Source organism: Hakea prostrata, chromosome 7 (assembly GCF_041222555.1).
Source record: "Hakea prostrata isolate BN-2017 chromosome 7, UWA_Hpros_2, whole genome shotgun sequence".
Classification (NCBI taxonomy): Eukaryota; Viridiplantae; Streptophyta; class Magnoliopsida; order Proteales; family Proteaceae; genus Hakea; species Hakea prostrata.
In genome coordinates, this window is record NC_142606.1 from 51,536,095 (window position 1) to 51,553,833 (window position 17,739).

General features: G+C 40.0%; 1 protein-coding gene across 1 annotated transcript; it reads left to right on the plus strand.

Annotated features, from left to right (window-relative positions):
• Nucleotides 1-3,291: 3,291 nt before the first annotated feature.
• On the plus strand, nt 3,292-4,020 carry LOC149011342 (uncharacterized). The gene has a single exon (XM_089162630.1). It carries the CDS (start codon nt 3,292-3,294, stop codon nt 4,018-4,020), a length of 729 nt encoding a protein of 242 aa, XP_089018756.1.
• Nucleotides 4,021-17,739: the final 13,719 nt, after the last annotated feature.

The following is a 17,739-nucleotide window of genomic DNA, read 5'->3' on the forward strand; positions in this document are numbered from 1 at the left end:
GACTTCTTACTTTACTTCGGGTCATCGGACCTACAAATAACAAGGTTTCCGGGTCAAGGTTAGGGCTGGGTTTCACATGCAACCCTACCATTGCATGACCAACAATGGACCACTGAGTCTCCGCATGAACTGGTTACCGCTGTAGGATGAAACAGAGTCACGTCACCATTGTCACGGGTCATCCGGCTTCAATTCCCCTGCCGAAAGGGTAATAGTATGTGGGGTACCTAGCCATGCAATTCTAGACTCTCCTAGATATGTCATCAAGTAATCATGATAGTGCTAGAGGCATCAGTGAGCATGTGTCCCATACCACAACCCTCTGATATCTCTAGCCAAGATATCCCAATGGAATACCTCCTCCATCACAACTACACTACATCACTCTTTATCATACCATGAACAGTTGTGCAATATCATAAAAGATGAAGTACATCAAGGAACACCACAAACAGCAAGTATACAATAAGATTCACATGCTTTATACAATTACAGCAAGTTACATGATCAAAGAATAGTAAATAGAACAACTGAATCATCATGTATATGAATTGCATATAAATAAGAATGCATGTCCTTACCTGTAATTATGTAAAATTCCTCTAACTTGAATTCCAGAAACTATTATAAGACTTTTACTTGAAACAGAGAACACCTAGGCATAGGGTTACAAGAATATATAAGAGTCAAGAGTCAAAACAAATCCAAAATCAAACTTACACAGACACTGGAAACCGGCCGGTCGCTTGAGCCGGTCGCTTAGGTTGAGCGACAGCCACTAGTGACCGCCCCAAAAACAGAGAGTTTCAATCCGAAACTCAAGCTTCTGATCATCCATTTTCAATCCGGATTTCGAGTGATCATGGCCTAAGTCTCGAATCTAACACTCCTAAAGACAATAGGTGAAAGGAAAACTAACAATCATCATAAATGGATTACCTAGAAACTCTCCCCTTGACTGGATCTATCCATTAACAAATGCAGGGATTCGTTTTTGGACAGGATCTCATCAAGAACATTGGAAAGGGAGTATGATCAACACATTGGTCAGACAGGTAGTGGCTCCTCAAGCTCCTAATTAGGTAGAGGCCAGAAGACGTGTGGGATGAACAGATGAGTGAATACCTCTCATTCGGGCGCTTTCTGTCGAAAGGGATAGGCAGCCAGCCGAAGGCCAAAATTTTGGCCCAAAGCTCAGAGGGGACCTTCTAAGACGAATCCGAGATTTTAGAGCTGGCGAATTACCAAGAAGAGATGATCGGTATGACAGGCCGCAAGCCAGTCGAACCGAATCCCGAACGAGATTGCCGAGAGGAGTTCACACTCACTCCCCAACACCCAAGTGTTCAGAAAAAGCGACTGTTTGCATGGAGCATGGACGATCGTTGCATATTGGTCGAGAGCTTGCCAACATAAACCAAAGGTTGGGACAACTCTCTCGAGGGTGAAAAACTGATGATATTTATTAGGTCATCCGGAAGACTCCTTTTGCTGATGCTATTGCCCTGTTCAAGTTTTCGCATAATTTTAGACTCCCAACTTTCATAGCGTTTGATGGTTCGGGAGACCCTACTACCCATATTAGTTATTATCAGCAAACAATGGCGGTGGCTGGAAATTCTGACGAGATTCTCTGCAAAGTATTCGCCTCTTCCCTAACCGGGGCAGCACAAAAGTGGTTCTCAAACCTTCATTCGGGAAGGGTCAATGATTTCGAGGAACTCGCCCGCAAGTTCATCGGACGCTTTCAGAGTGGTATCCAAATCAAGAAAATGGAGGAAACGCTCTTTACAATTAAGAAGGGAAGGAATGATTCGATTCGGGAGTATCTGAAGAGATTCAACAAAGTCACCATGGAAATAGAAAACTTGGAAGAACAAGTGGTGAAAACGGCTCTCTTTACAGAATTAACCAACCGAAAGCTGTTGGAATATCTACTTTAGGATATGCCATCCACCTATGTTGAATTAGTGCAATGATGTCAAAAGTAGGCAGAAGTAGCGGAGATACTCGATGCACGACAAGGAGAATCTAAGACTGCAACCAAAGAATAAAAGGTCTCTGAGAGAAGCCAGAAACAAAAGTAGTTTGTTCAAGATCGTGATCGGTCCAAAAAGCCACGTTCGACTTGGAGGCGGCGATCACCTGATCAAGACGAATACCCATCATTAAATGCTCCCCGATCGGAGATATTGATGCAGATAAAAAATCAAGATATTTTGAATGGCCATCTAAGATAGTTATGAAGACCAAAGAAAAGAATATGGAGAGATACTGCCGATTTCACAAAGATTTTGGGCACTACACTAATGACTGTAGGCACCTCAAGGCAAATATCGAAAGATTAATCAATCAAGGGCATCTCTCAAATCAGGGGCATCTCTCATTATTTTTATAAAGTTATACCATTCGGTTTGAAGAATGCAGGATCTACATATCAAAGAGCTGTAAACAAGATCTTTAGTGGTCTGATCGGGAAAAATATGGAGGTATATGTCGACGACATGCTAGTAAAGAGTCTCCAGAGGACAGGACACATTGCATATTTTAAGGAAGTATTCTCCATTTTAAGAAGACACCAGATGAAGCTGAATCCGGAGAAATGTGTCTTCGGGGAAATTCCTGGGGTTTATGGTCTCCCAAAGAGGAATTGAGGCAAACCCTGTCAACATACAAGCTTTGATCAGTATGGATCCCCCAAAGACCGTTCGTGATATTCAATGCCTGACCGGACGGATAGCAGCCTTGACCTGATTCATTCACAATCGGGAGAAAGATGCTTACCTTTCTTCAAAGCCTTGAAAGATTTAAAGGGAAGTAAAGAGGCTCGGTGGACAGACGAATGTCAGAAGGCATTCGAGGAACTAAAGAGAAGACTCGGGCAACCACCACTACTTTCTCGGCCTGAGAAGGGCAAAGTCTTGCAAGTATATTTGGCATCATCACAGTCGGCCGTGAGCGTTGTCCTCATTCGGGAGAAGGAGAAGAAACAATGGCCATTTACTATGTCAACCATGTACTCCTGGATCCTGAAACAAGATATTCAGTGATCGAGAAACAGGCGTTGGCACTTATGGTAGCAGCCCAAAAATTGAGACTGTACTTCCAAGCTCATCCGATCGAGGTGCTGACTAACTTTCCTTTGAAAAAGGTCCTGTTCAACCTGATCTATCGGGAAGAATGGTAGCATGGTCAGTTGAGTTAGGGGAGTTCCAAATGGATTTTAAGCCCCGAACAGCTATAAAAGCATAGGCTTTGGTCGATTTCATAGTAGAATCCGTAACCCCAATCATGGAAGAAGGAGAACCAATCATGCCAAGTATGTGGCACCTATATGTCGATGGTTCTAGCAATAAATTCAGTTCGGGAGTGGGCGTTTTGTTAAAAAGTCCAGTAGGTTTCCTAATTCGGTATGCCTTGAGGTTCGGGTTCGAGGCAAGTAATAATGAGGCGGAGTACGAAGCCTTCATCGCGGGGCTTAGACTCGCTAAAGCATTGGTAGTAGCTGAAGCAACAATTTACAGTGATTCTCAACTTATCGTCAACCAAGTAGAAGGAGAATACATAATAAAAGAGCCTCACTTACAGAGATACCAAGAGTTGATTGGAAATCTGAGGGAATTTAAAGAAATAAGGGTATGTCAAATACCCCGAAAGGAGAACTTAGTAGCAGATGAACTCTCGAGGTTGGCGAACGTTAAGGAAAAAACCTTAGAACCATCAGTATACATTGAGGAGTTACATTTCCCGAGCGCTAAGGTCGACTTCGTTTTATATGTAGAAAACGAAAAATGCTGGATGGATCCCATCATTGAGTATATTCGGGATGATAAACTCCCCGAAGATTTAAAAGAGGCATGTTCGGTAAGAGTTTGTGCGGCAAAATTTACTATTAAACATGGAAGGCTATATCGAAAGTCCTTTGCAGGACCTTTACTTAGATATGTTGGACCAGAAGGAGCTAAAACCGCATTGGCTGAAGTTCATGAAGGTATCTGTGGAGCACATATGGGTGGATGAGCCCTAACGCATAAAATCCTTCAGCTTGGGTTATATTGGCCCAAGTTGGAAGAAGATTCCATAAAATACGTTCGGTCTTGCAATCAGTGCCAGATACATTCGAACGTACCAAAGCAGCCTACTACAATACTCACGTCAATTCTGAACCCCATTCCGTTCGCAATGTGGGGAATAGACTTGATGGGAAAATTCCCAAATGCAGCGGGAAGAAAGGAGTATCTGATCGTAGCGATCGATTATTTCACTAAGTGGGTAGAGGCAGCTACTCTGGCGACGATCACAAAAAAACAAGGAGAAGTTCGTGCTGGAGTCAATCATCCACAGATTTGGAATTCCAAAGGTACTGGTGACCGATCACGGAACTCAATTCGATAACCCCCAGTTCAAACTCTTCTGCAATACTTATATGATCGACCATCGAATGTTGTCTGTAGCATATCCTCAAAGCAACGGTCAAGTAGAAGTGACGAACCGAATGCTATTGGATGGCATCAAGAAAAGGCTCGAAGACAACAAATCCTTATGGACGGAGGAACTACAGAATGTCCTTTGGGCATACCGAATGACCGTCTGAACCCCTAGTGGAGAAACTCCATTCCGATTAACATATAGTTCGGAAGTGCTTGCACCGGTCGAGATTATGGCAGGAACCATTCAGGAATGAGAATTTGAAGAAAAAGCGATCGAAGAAGGATAATTAGATAGCCTTGAATTATTGGACGAAATTCGTGCAAGACCAATAGCTGAACTCAACAATATCAGCGAAGAATAGCCTCTCATTACAACGCTCAGGTAAAACATCGGCAGTTCTACGCGGGAGATTTGGTTCTAAGGAACACTCTTGCGTTGGACCCACGCCATCAGAGAAAGTTGGGAACCAACATGGGAAGGGCAGTATATGGTCATCAAGCAAGTAGGTTCGGGAGCTTACAAGCTAAAAGATCTGGCAACCGACCGCACATTAGATCGATCGTGGAACGCGAAGCATTTGAAGAAATATTTCTCTTAAAAGTTATGTCAACATTTCTCTTGAAGTTGTTTATCAATTTTGATCCAGTTGATCTATAATTACTTAATGCAGAATCTTGGTTTTTACTTCCAAATCTTTTGATTGGGGGCCGTATATAGCAGAGTACATTTAGAATCAAAAGGCTTCGGGTAACACCGTATTAGACCTTCAATCAAAAGGCTTTGGGTAACACTGTATGAGACCTTCCAACATCCCGAAATACTCTCCAGAGCTTTCGAGTGAAGGCATCGAGTAGCACCGAGTGGGACCTTCAAAGGCTGAAAAAATTCTAAGGAAAATTTTCAGGTCTAAGGCATTGAGTAAAACCAAGTGGGACCTTCAAAAGCCTCAATGAAAATTCCAAGGAATTTTCTAAGGTCAAGGGCATCGGATAAATTCCGAACAGAACCTTAAAAAGCCTAGGAAGTTTTTACTTTCTAAGGTAAAGGCACCGGGTAGCACCGAGTGGGACCTTCGAAAGCCGAAAAAATTCTTAGGAAATTTTTCATGTCAAAGGCATTGGGTAAAACTGAGTGAGACCATCAAAAATCACAAAAGTTATAAGGAATTTTTCGGGGTCGGGTATATCGGATGTACACCGAGTATAACTATCGAGCCCTTAGAAAGAATCCCTTAGAAACTCTTGTGGATCTAAAGCTTCGGACAAACCGAACACCACCTTCAAGCGCTAGTCGGGCAAATCAGATATGATTCAGTTCGACCCCAAGCTAATTCCCCGGACGATAAAGAATGTGTTACAATCAGACAACGATTAACACAAATGGCTTTTCATACATTCAAAGGCCAACAGAGGCCAAGCTATACAATTTCGGGATATACTATACTATGTTCGGGATATACAATACAACGTTCGAGATATACAAAGTTTTCTAGCATCTTGGACGAGGAACATCTCAATTAAAAAAGCTTCGTTCGGGCGATGATATAATATCTTGGACGAGGAACATTTCTCTGAGAAGAACAAGAGCTTGACCAATGACTGAGAAGAGCATCCCGAACCCATCATTTAGCTTTTCCAGGATCCTTATCCTTTGACTGATGAAGAAACTTCATCTTCGGTCGCTAAGATAAGAAGGAAAAGTAAATCTGGCAACGAGTTTCAGAATTTATCTCCTGTAGTCCTTTGGATCGTTGTGGAAGAAAGATTGACGCCTTCCGGATTGATATTTGGAGCGTCTTCTTCTTCTTTGTTTTCTGCAATCTCCTCTGTTATTAGAGTTGCAGGAGGTGAATCGTCAAGGTACAACGTAATGTCCAGATTAGGAGCAGGCAGATCTTCAACGTCTTTGGCCCAATCAGGAGAAGGAAGCTGCAATTTCGAGAAAACTTCGGGATGACAGAGAAATTGATGAGGGCCGTATCAAAATTCGGATTACTCCTCAAAATTGATTCGAACACCTTATTTTGGCCATCCTGATAGGCATGGTCATTCAAAATATCCAGCAAGTTACGAAAAGGCTTACTGCCCAGATACTTACGGATACAAGCCTACCGAGTCTTTGCAGGGATAATACAACAGCTCTCACTTTCATTAAGACAACCATGTGACAGAGGGACTTTAATTTCTCCCTTCTGATAGGAACCTGCAAATACAATGAGATGAGAATACGGAAACACAAAAAGTGAACAAGAGATAAATTTTAAAATTTTTTTTAAAATATATATATATATATATATATATATATATATATATATATATATATATATATAAAATAAAATAAAATAAAATAAAATAAAAGAAAGAAAGAAAGAGAAAAAGGTTCGCTCGAAACCACGGATTTGTCCATTGGCAACATCTAGATCTTGAGAAAGACGTAGGATCTCAATATTCCTTACCTTTACCTCCTCCCAAATCCTGTTCCGAAGACGCGCAATCTCCCGATCCTTGGACGAAGATTCCACCCGAAGCCTGGAAAGATCAGAATGCATCTTTCCAATCCAGTATGCTGCCTCCGCCTGTTTGTGGAAGTTGTCCACAGGACTCCTCCAACAAGAGTTTTTTTCAGGATTCAGAAAAAGAAAAGAAAAAGAGTGACTTCAGTATTGAAGACTCACATCACCAGGGATTTCAAGAAGGCATCGTCGGGAATAGAATCGAAAGCTTTGCTTTCGGCCGGTGTTTGGGCAAGAGTGCACCACTCTAGAGCTTTGTCAAAGCTGCCCCTAATTCGATCAGACCTTTGCAACTTCTAGGGAGGCCTGTAAACCTCCTCAACAGAATGTATGGGCCGTCTTGGTGCAGAAGAAGAAGTTTCTGTGCTTGCATCTTTTGGCTCCTCCCTTGGAACATGCTTCAAAGGCATTGCAACTGAAGCAGGAACGCCAGTTGAATCCATTGATCGACAAAACTTTTCTGTTTTCTTCTAATGGTTTTAGTTTCAGAGAAATAATACCAGAGCTTCGCACAATAGAAAGACAAGGAGAAGAATGAAGAAATGAACGAAAGAGGAGAAGTAAAGGGTTTAAATAGACTCTGATGAAGAAACATGACGATTCGTCTCCAAAAGAATCCATGGTGACAGAGCCACGACGTTTCGAGTTTTGGAAAATCAACGGTCACAAACCAATGGTAGTTCAAACACACCTGATGGACGGTGGACATTAAGCAACCTTTCAAATTTCGAAAAAAGGGTTCGAAACCATCACATCCATCCACGTGGCATATTAGGCGCCGGTTACGAAGACGGTAGACTTGAGTGGTGAATCGTCAATCAAAGCATTTAAGAATTGAGTGACGTTTGCGTTTCCCGACGAAGATAAGATCTTTCAGAAAAAAAAACGAAGGATAAAGTTAACTGCAAGATGACCGAACGAGCAAGACTGAGGACAAACTTTCTCGAGCGAAGAATCGCTCGAGTGCCAAAACCTCTAACCTTTTGAATGAGGGGCTATATGAAGAAATAAAAGGTATGGTAAGAGCAGGATAATGCAACGATTAATTCAAAGAGCTCTCAGTTTTGTCCGAATAAAGTTCTAGTGAAAGAAACACTCGAACGCGAAAAGGGAAAGCATACAATCAAGTCAAGGAAGAAGGAAATATTATTAAGACATAAGGCCCAAAAGGGAGGGTCTACCCTTACACAGTACCAAAAAAAAAAAAGGCATCTACAAATTTGCAGAAGATTGAGGAACTTGGTCAGTGGCAATATCGGGAGTTTCTTGTTCGGAGGAGGCTTCAGGAGTTTGTTCCTCAGGGTTTTGAGCAGTTGGATGAACATTGTCTGCCGCACCTTCGAGGTCGGAAGGTAATGCAAGCTCATCATCCAAATATTTGTTAATAATTGGGTTGGTTGGATTAGCTGGCGGCGGATTGTTCTTCTTGGCAACCCAAGTTGGAGTTGGTAGATCCAAATCCACAAAAGTCTCCTCATAGATTAAGTCCTTATGCTCTTCGATCGGGAAGGAAGGATCGGCAGTCAGAATACTCTTCCATACATCATTGACACCCTCCCGATAGGCAACCATATTGTATAAGTTGAGCAACTCACCGAATGGAACCCTGTTCAAGTATTTCAAGACACAAGCTTTTCGAACATCTGGCTTCTGATCCTTAGGACCTTGGGGAGAAGCAGCAGCTTCTAGCTTCTCTTCCAATTCTTTCTTTTTCCCGAATGAGATCCTCAATTTTGGATTCTGAGGTCTGGGCATTTTTCTTTAACTCTCCTAGCTCCTTTATCATATCCTCCATTCGGGACTTAGCAATAATAAGTTCCCCTGTGGAAGGACAAAGTCGGGCAATCTCCTCCTCCAACTTGGAGATTTCTCCTAGCCTCTTCTCAGCAAGCTCATTACTGAGATTGATGTCAACACGTAAACGACCAACTCTCATATTCGCTTCCATCTCACGATGGAAGTTCTCAATAAGAACCCTGTCACAACAATACGAAAACAAGTTAGCCTATTACAGAGGTTCCGGCTGGGAGAAGGTTTAAAGAATCAGGACACACCTGATATTAGAATTCACCAATTCGTCATCAGACATCTCATTCAGGGCCTTCAGATCCCATGGAGTGTGAGCATTAACGGCCCAATCAATGGATGCGTCGGTATCCAAAAGAACCGAGTCCCGAAGATTCACCTTCCATTTGGGAATATAGATTTCCCCTTGATCGACTTTGCTCCTTTTAGAAGTAGCATCATCGGTCAGCTCCCTTTTCCTTTTGACAAGGGCAATATCGTCATGAGTGGATTCTTTTACTATTACTAGATCTTTTCCTCTGGCAGCATGATCCCGCCTTGTCCTCAGAAGACCCTTCGGGGGAGTAACCCCTTTCGGGATAGCAACAGATGAAGCCTTCTTCGGGGAAGGGACACCCTGGGGAGCATCTTTTCTCCCCTTTCGGGGGACTCTCTCCTCGGCAGCAGCCAAACTTTGTTGAGCCAAAGAAATGACTGCATTGCGGTTAAACTTGGGAGGCATTGCAAATCAACAAAAGATCAGAGTCATTATAAGAACAAAGAGTACATACATAAATAGAGAGAAATTGAAGCTTTTGGCCGCTCACCATAGCTCAGACCCCAGTAGCTAAGAACTGCTTCATACTCCATGGCATGCCCATGGATTTCTGAATGCCAGGGAATGGCTTTGATGACCCGAACCGCCTCTTTCTCGCGGTCGGGAAGGAAAGGAGAACGGTTGATCTGGGTGAAGGAGTTCGGGGTGCTCCATCTCATTGGGAATTTCAGATTGGATTCGAGAACCCTACAGAAAACAAACTTTCACCGCCAACCTTTATTATTGGAAGGGCAGGTACCCTCTGCAAGGATTCCCCCTTGCCACTGTAGATCGGTCTTCGGGTGCTTGGAAAGGACTACCCACCCGGGAGGATTTGATTTACTCAGCGTATAAAAATGATGAAAAATATTTAAGTAAGGGGTTAACCCAAGTTCATGGCAGAGCCCCAGGAACCCGATTATATGTCTCCAACTATTCGGGAGGAGCATACCAGGACAGACTTTCCAATGGTTTAATATTTCGGCGATTACAGAAGAGAAGAAAGGAAGTCGAACCCCACTCTTGAAAGAGTCAAGGTAAAGAGAGAATTCCCCTGGAGGGTTAGAATTTACCCTCTCATCCAAGTTCGGGGCACAAAGGATGCAAGAATGTGGAATTGAATAGTCAGAACAAATATTCTTGAGGTTTGCTGAGCGAACCACATAAATAATGTTAGAAGGACCAATGGAAGGCCTTTTTGACCGACGGGAGCTCTCTGCCGTCGTCTTCTTAGGAGCCTTTCTCTTCTTTAAGGACCTTTTAGTGATAGGGTCATTGCCTGGTGGGTCTCTAGAGCTATCCGGGGTAGATTGCAACCAATGTTTGGCTACCCTATGGTCCGATCACCAGAAAATTCAACAGATGCCGTAGGGGTTCCCTTTTCGGCAAATTCCTCACCCTCTACCAAGCGGTCTACGGAATCACTCTCCTCTGAAGTCTTACCACTACCCATTTTTTCGACAGAGAAGGATGAACAGAATAGCAGAAAGAAGGAACTATGCGAATGCAAAAAAAGCAAACAAAAAGATGCAACAAAAGTAAGTGGAGTTAACTTACTTGTGATCCTGAGAAAGTTAGAGAAACAAAGCTTGAATCATAGGCCGAGACTGAAGACTTGCAAGAACACAAGTTGGAGAACTTAAAGGCAAATGTGTTATGATGTAGGAGAATGGAAAAGTAAAAAGAGGAAATGAGGCATGAGGAACCTTTTATAGGTTCAAAATGCGAACGAGCATGTGAGATTGAGTCTAATCGATGGATAGGGGCACGCATCAATTCAAGGAAAAAGATCGAGCGATTTGTAAGGCTTCAACGGTCTGTAATCACTGACGGTTCAAAAAACCTTCGCCATGATGATAAAAACTCGGGACACGACGGTTTGCGCGACAAGATGTGATGCAGGCACCTCCTTGACAGCCACGTGGCACATTACGCACAAGCAACGATGCGTCAGAACGGTTCGACGACACCTTGCTGGAAAGAAATGTTAGGAGTATTAAATGCCAAGATATTTTGTCTTGAAGAGATATTTCGTATTCTCTCATGATCGGTTGATCGGTGACTACTATACCAAACCAGACCAAGCATTCCACGGCGTTGCTCGAACGCTTGGCCTGCGGGGCAAATGATATGAGGAAAATTGCACCGATCCTTTAGACCGGGTTCACAATCTTCATCCAAGTTAGACCATAACCGGGACCCACCAAAACCTAATTTAATAAGCATAAGGGCGTCGCATCTCAGTTATCAGTCTAATATGATCTCCCGAACCTTGCGGTAGATGAAGCTGAATTGTAGGAGGCAACTATCAGCAGAATGGTGAGGGAATCGTGCCGAAATTGGTAGCTACTTGCGTTCCCAAGTATCTAGGGGGGAAACCCTACGATCGGACAGCCATCGAAAGAGATCGAGACTTCACTCAACGGTCGAAAGTTGGAGGTAAGGTCTATATAAACAAGTGATCAACTCACTCTAGAGGTATCTGAATCGTTTTCCAATTACGTATTAATGATTATGCTCTGCAACTTGCCAGTTCTTTGGTGATTAGTTCAGTAACTGACTTAAGTTTCGGAGGTGGCCTCCAGACCCCCACGGTCGAGCCACATCTGACTGTTTTGCAGGCCATCGTCAAGGAATCTGGAGGCTTAACAATTTCTGGACGCATCAAAAGCCATTACAACAAACTTACAATCTGTATAAACGGATAGTTGGCCTATCTGTAGAATTTTATAGCCATATGGACTGTTTTACGGATTGCCTGAAGCTCAAGTGTGTTGTTGCTGGTTAACTAGCACAGGCTACGGTTTTTGTAGCCATAAAACCCCCCCACCAGTGACCCTTTTTATTTAGAGTATTAATTTAAAGCCAATTTATGCATAATCTTAGTTTAATTTAATTAACACATAGTTAGGGAGGGCCGAGTCGGGTTGGCTTAAGGGCTAAGCCTGAACCCTATCCAACTTACTAGGGTTAGATAATTTGTAATCTAGACCTACCTTCTGGGTTGAAAAATTGAGTCGGGCTCAGACCGAGCTTAAGGAAGTTTGGTAAGTTCAGGCTAATAGGGTTTTATTGACGCCCCCTAGTTCTTTTGTTTTTTAAGAATGAAGCTGTGAGAAAAGTGATCTGAAGAATGACTCTTGTAAAACATGTTTTGTTGGTGGAACAAAAACTTAATGGTCTCGACGTTGAAGGTCCTCAAAAAACACGTTAGTAGCATACTTACTTTCTAGATATGCCAGATAAATGATCCTATAAGAAATGACATCTCTTTGGTCTAAGAGTTGAGCAAGTATCTTGCAAAATCAATAAAAGTATCTACAAAAATATTTGAAGTATGATGTTGTTTGTGACTAAAAAGTTACGAAAGTGTAGAAAAAATCTACCATCAGTTAAGAGTCATCAATTTTACGAGTAAGGGTTTAATTGAGAAACAATAGAGAATACTAAACATGACTTCAGCCTTATTCGCAAAAGAGGATTAAATTAGTCAAAGCACAAACCAACAACAAAATCAAGTGACAATCAAATAAACAATTCAATAAGCATATTATCTTAGAATTTATTAAGAACAAGATCAACAATCGCACCAGAAAACTAATTCTGTTTACTTCACCCAAGCTTTAACAATAATCCATCTTAGATATTTGCCAAGAATATTGACTTTAGAAGAGCTTAAAGAATTAATAATTAGTTTCTTGAGATCACCAAGGAGTAGCTGAGTAGTTTTTAGAGTTCTATAGTAGTGTTTGAATTTATATTCACGTACGTTTATCCAAAAATATTTATGTTAATGGGATAAACATTCAGAGATTAAATCACGTATTATTATAAACAAGACATTATTCACTTCAATTAAATAAAAAAATCTGACAATAAAATAAAATATAAATCAGATCCAAAAAAATTGTAAATTTATCTGAACCAATCAATTCCCAGATTTTGATGTCTAAATCAATAAAAAGGGGAAGCATAAAATCTTTTATCCAAATCATAGGGATATGGAGCCGCCTTTTGTACCAAAATAAAGAGTTTCACATTATCTTTATAATTATTATTTTTCAGATGGAGTGGAAGTGGGGAATGGATAAAGCCATAAATTAAATGAGAAAAGATAAAAGAGTCAAAAACAGTTCATGAACTTATCTTCCATAAGAGCTTTGTTTCCAAGTTTCCTTTAGGTTTTGTTTATGTAAATTAAGAATAAATTATTTATAGAGATTTACAGAGAGATACAGAGAATGGTTAGGCTTGTTACAGAAGAGTTTAAGTCAAGATAATATTTATTATGTGTTAAGACTGAATCTGAGGGTGTTTATGATAACCTAATTATTTGTTAAGTCATGCTGCTAAAATATATTATATATTATCTTAAGAGAAAGTGTTTTCTTCCAGGAATCTCTGAGGTGGGTCTTTGTCATATATGAGTTTTAATTAAATATATAATTTTTAAAAGATCGAGCAGACAAGTACATTGAAAGGATGATTAGTTGGGAAATTAAAGATAAGAGGATATTCTCCAAGCATTTGACATCTTATCCAAATCTTTTCCCACTAATCTCTCTTTTTTGAGGAGTCAGAACCTTCATGTTTTCCTCATATCGCATTTACATTGGACTAGCTTACAAAACAAGTTCGGTTTTTTATCGAACAAAAGAAAGAAAAAGATTTGTGTTAAGCAGCGAACATAACCTAATTATACCTTGAGTAAACATTTCTGGGGTACAACCTTTTCTTGTAAAACGATTGAGGGATCTGCACGTACACCAGAACTGTTGTTGTAATCACAATACTCCTTTAGAGCTGAAATGTACATGAAGTACTTTCTTTAAGGTATTTAGACACCCCGAATTGTGCAATACGGGTTCTAAAAGTGTCTTCACCCCAAGATCAGTCAGCCCAAACCTTTAAGGTTGCACCCCAGAAAGGTTTACTCAAGGTATAATTAGGTTATGTTCATTGCTTAACAGAATAATAGAGAGAGAGAGAGAGAGAGAGAAAGAGGAGGAGGAATTCTGTGTATCAAGAATGAGCACGAAATTGAGTTTATATAGAGCCCCAAAGGCTGTGGGTGAAAGGGTAAGGCTGTGAGGGTACCTTTCAGCTCAATCTCTTCAGCAAGATACCTCTAGCTGACCTCCCTACAGGAGAGTGCCACTCAAATGGCATCTCCACGTATTCACCCAGTAGTGGGCTTTCCAGAATAGGGCCCATGACAAACTGGGCCTTTTGAATCAAAGCCCAATACCCAAGTCCCAAGTCCCAAGTCATATATATATAAACCATATAATCAGATCCTCTCAACCCGATGTGGGACTAAATAAAACCATGGATAAAAGACACAATTAAAATAAATATTTATATAAAGTTTTAAACATATTTACAACAAAGTATGGTTTAAAGTATTTCACGTTACAATATGATATTAGTTGAGACATATTTATATTATATCTACAGTTAATATGATAAATATTATTGCAATATTTCTCTAATGAGCATGTATAAATTGTATCAAAATGTATACATTAGTACAATACAATCTTTGATACGAGATGATACGTCTCTGAAATTCACTTAACCAACATGATATTCGATACCGATGTTTTAAACGTTGTCCTTAAGGATAAATGATGCCGTACTTTATGGTTTTCTATCACATATTTAAGAAGAGATATACCATATCAGTGTTTAGATGTATATGAATAGTGTTTTTCTCTACTTTAGAAGAATCCAATGCTTGGTAAACTGGTTTATCTTTTATTTTTATGCTATTATTGGTTAGAAGAGATGGAAATAAAAAATGAATTATCATGGTATTTGGTGGTAAATGGAAAAGAATTGAAGAAACAAATATTTAATCTTTATCAAAGTTTTATTTTTGATAAAAATCTCTGTCAAAGCCAACGCAGAGCTGTTCTAGTGGTTGAAACCAACACCTCTAAGTGAAGAGGTCGTGGGTTTGACTTTCGCTGAGGCATATTAATATCTCCATCCCCCGGCTTAATAAAGTCACTTTGTACATTATAAAAAAAAAAAATAATAATAAAAAAAAACTATCGAAACTAAAGAGAAAAATTTTCAGTCCAACGAAAATTAGACAGTTTAGTGATTTTTTTAAATAAATTATTCATCTAATTATCGTATATGTTGTCTACTTTATTATTGTCTTTTTTTTTTTCTTTCCCCGGTACAAAGATGGGGCTAAACAACCCAAAGGAACAAACAGAAAACTTAACTTTCCATTTAAGAACCGTTAGTTAAGTGGTAACATGTCATCTTTCCATTTTTGAAAGTACCAAAACAACCCTGAGTGTAAGGTAGACTAAAAAAAGCTTTCCCCACAACTTGAAGTCGGGAATGAGGACCATATTTGATAATTCATCAAGGACTCAACAATGAGGTCAAAGTGATAATTTCCTATATATTTCGTTTCAATGAAGATAGACTTTTTAACATTAACCCTTGAAACTAAAGTAAGGGTAAAATGGTCTTTATACACTAGCACCTAATATCCATGGAAAAGAATTTCGACGAAATATCACTGAAGCGTGGCGATATTTCGCCATATGTTGCTCACTAAACTGAAATAGGCCCCCGAGATGGACTTCTCCACTTATTACCCAAAATATCGACGATAAATCTTTGACTATTGGGCGATATATAGCTGATTATTCAAGTTATTGCGATATTTTCGGCGAAATATCGCCTCTTAACTACGAAATTTTGGGGAATTTTTTCCATTTTTCATTAAAATTTCTACTTGATTTTTCCATCTTCTCTAGAACTTCTCTATCCTGTTTCTTACATTCTTACTTTATTTTGCTTCAATCTTCAACGTCTACCAGTAGTTCTTGCTTCATTCTATTTGTTTTTCATCTTCTCTCTTTGAGTTTCTTGTATCTTTACATATTTATTTTGGTTTAAAATTATATTATAGAATTCTAGTTTTGCCCATATATAGTAAGACATTTTCTGATTAAGAACACCAATTTAAGTGATGTTTTAGGTCAAAATAATACTCCTAGTGTATTTATTAGCATCAAAATATGCTAGACACCTAATCTTTTGATTCACAAATGAGAGATTCATATGCCTTTGGTTGTGTAAATCCCTGGATTCATAAAATTTAGGGATTCACCTTTTTACACTAAAAGCGTGAATCTGTACCTTTATGGTTATAAGGTGAAATCCAGAGATTTCATCCCTACTATAAAAACGTTAAACATTTGAACCATAACTCTATAGATGTTTTTTTGGATGAATCTACTGATTTAATTCCAATATCCAAGCTAACCAAACAGTTAATTTTATGATCCATGACTCCATAAATTTGAAATCCCAAGATTTCTGAAATCTCTAGACTCAAGTAACTAAACAGGCCCTAAAATAACTTTCAAAACTTGGGGGCAAATTTTGACCGAAACTGCCTAGAATTTTGCTCGAATTTTGGGATTGAAATCCTCTGCGGCCATCAAAGGAGCAGCCATCCAGCGGCCGCTCCAGATGGCCGCCACATGTCCTCTAAATAAATCACAACTGTTGAAAATTTCTGGAATTTTCCTTCTGTTTTCCCATTAAACTGGTTACAAATCATTCGGTTCAAATAAATGAACCGGTAAATTAACCAAACCGGATTAGTAATTAAAAAAAAAACTCTCAAAACCAACCCTGTATCGTCTTCTTTCTGTATTCTTCTTCCTATCTTCACCTCACCTGCATCAGACCAATTTGCAGAAATTAACAAGAACTGTTCTATTCCAATTACAGAGAGAGAAAGAGGGAACTTTGACTGAGTACGTACATAATGCAAACACATGGGACAACAAACCATGGTCTGAAGTTTTCATCGATGAAGGTACGTATAGAACTGAGTACACTCATCGATGTTTATGCTTCAGACCAAGTCTTATGAGTATAGTTCTCCATCTCTTGCCGCCATTGATTGCCGTTGAACGCCACCACAGCTGAACCTTGGGAACTTTCCACTAAAAAAGCATCAACCAAACAACAATAAAATCAAATTGAGAAATGGAATATGAAAAGAATTTGAAATCTGAATAGAGAGTGATATATGGTTGAAATATATACCGGCAGAACTCCTCCGAAAATAGTCAGAATCTTCACATGAAAAATATCTGACAACATCCTTATACGAACATCATCAGGTCTTTCATCATCTCTGTCTCTTAAGTAGATCATTGCATCTTCTACGGCTGAAATATTCTTGATAGAAAACATTTGCACGAGTTTCCCCCAAAACAGAAGCGATGGTATGATGGGTGCAGATATCTTAATTTCCCCTTCCCAGCCAACTGTATTCCCTTAGAATCAGCTTCTCAAGAAATGGGCAATTGGACAGTAAGAATTCAAGTGTATTTTCGGGGATATGTACGTCTCTGAGCATTGGAGTTCAAAGGAAACCAAACCAGAGAAATCGAAGGTAGGCTAAGGGATTGAAATCCGGTTTGGTTAATTTACTGGTTCGTTTATTTGAACCAAATTCTTTGCAACCAGTTTAATGGGAAAACAGAGGAAAAATTCCATAAATTTTCAACAGTTGTGATTTATTTAGAGGACATGTGGCGGCCAATTTGGAGCGGCCGCTCCTTTGATGGCCGCAGAGGATTTCAACCCCGTCTCACAGTTTTGCCAGCTGGCCAAACAAATTTCGCACGTTCCTAATATCCACCTAATG

Excerpts from the sequence above, each read along its gene's own strand:
- LOC149011342 (XM_089162630.1), top strand. The coding sequence starts at position 3,292 with ATGGAAGAAGGAGAACCAATCATGCCAAGTATGTGGCACCTATATGTC.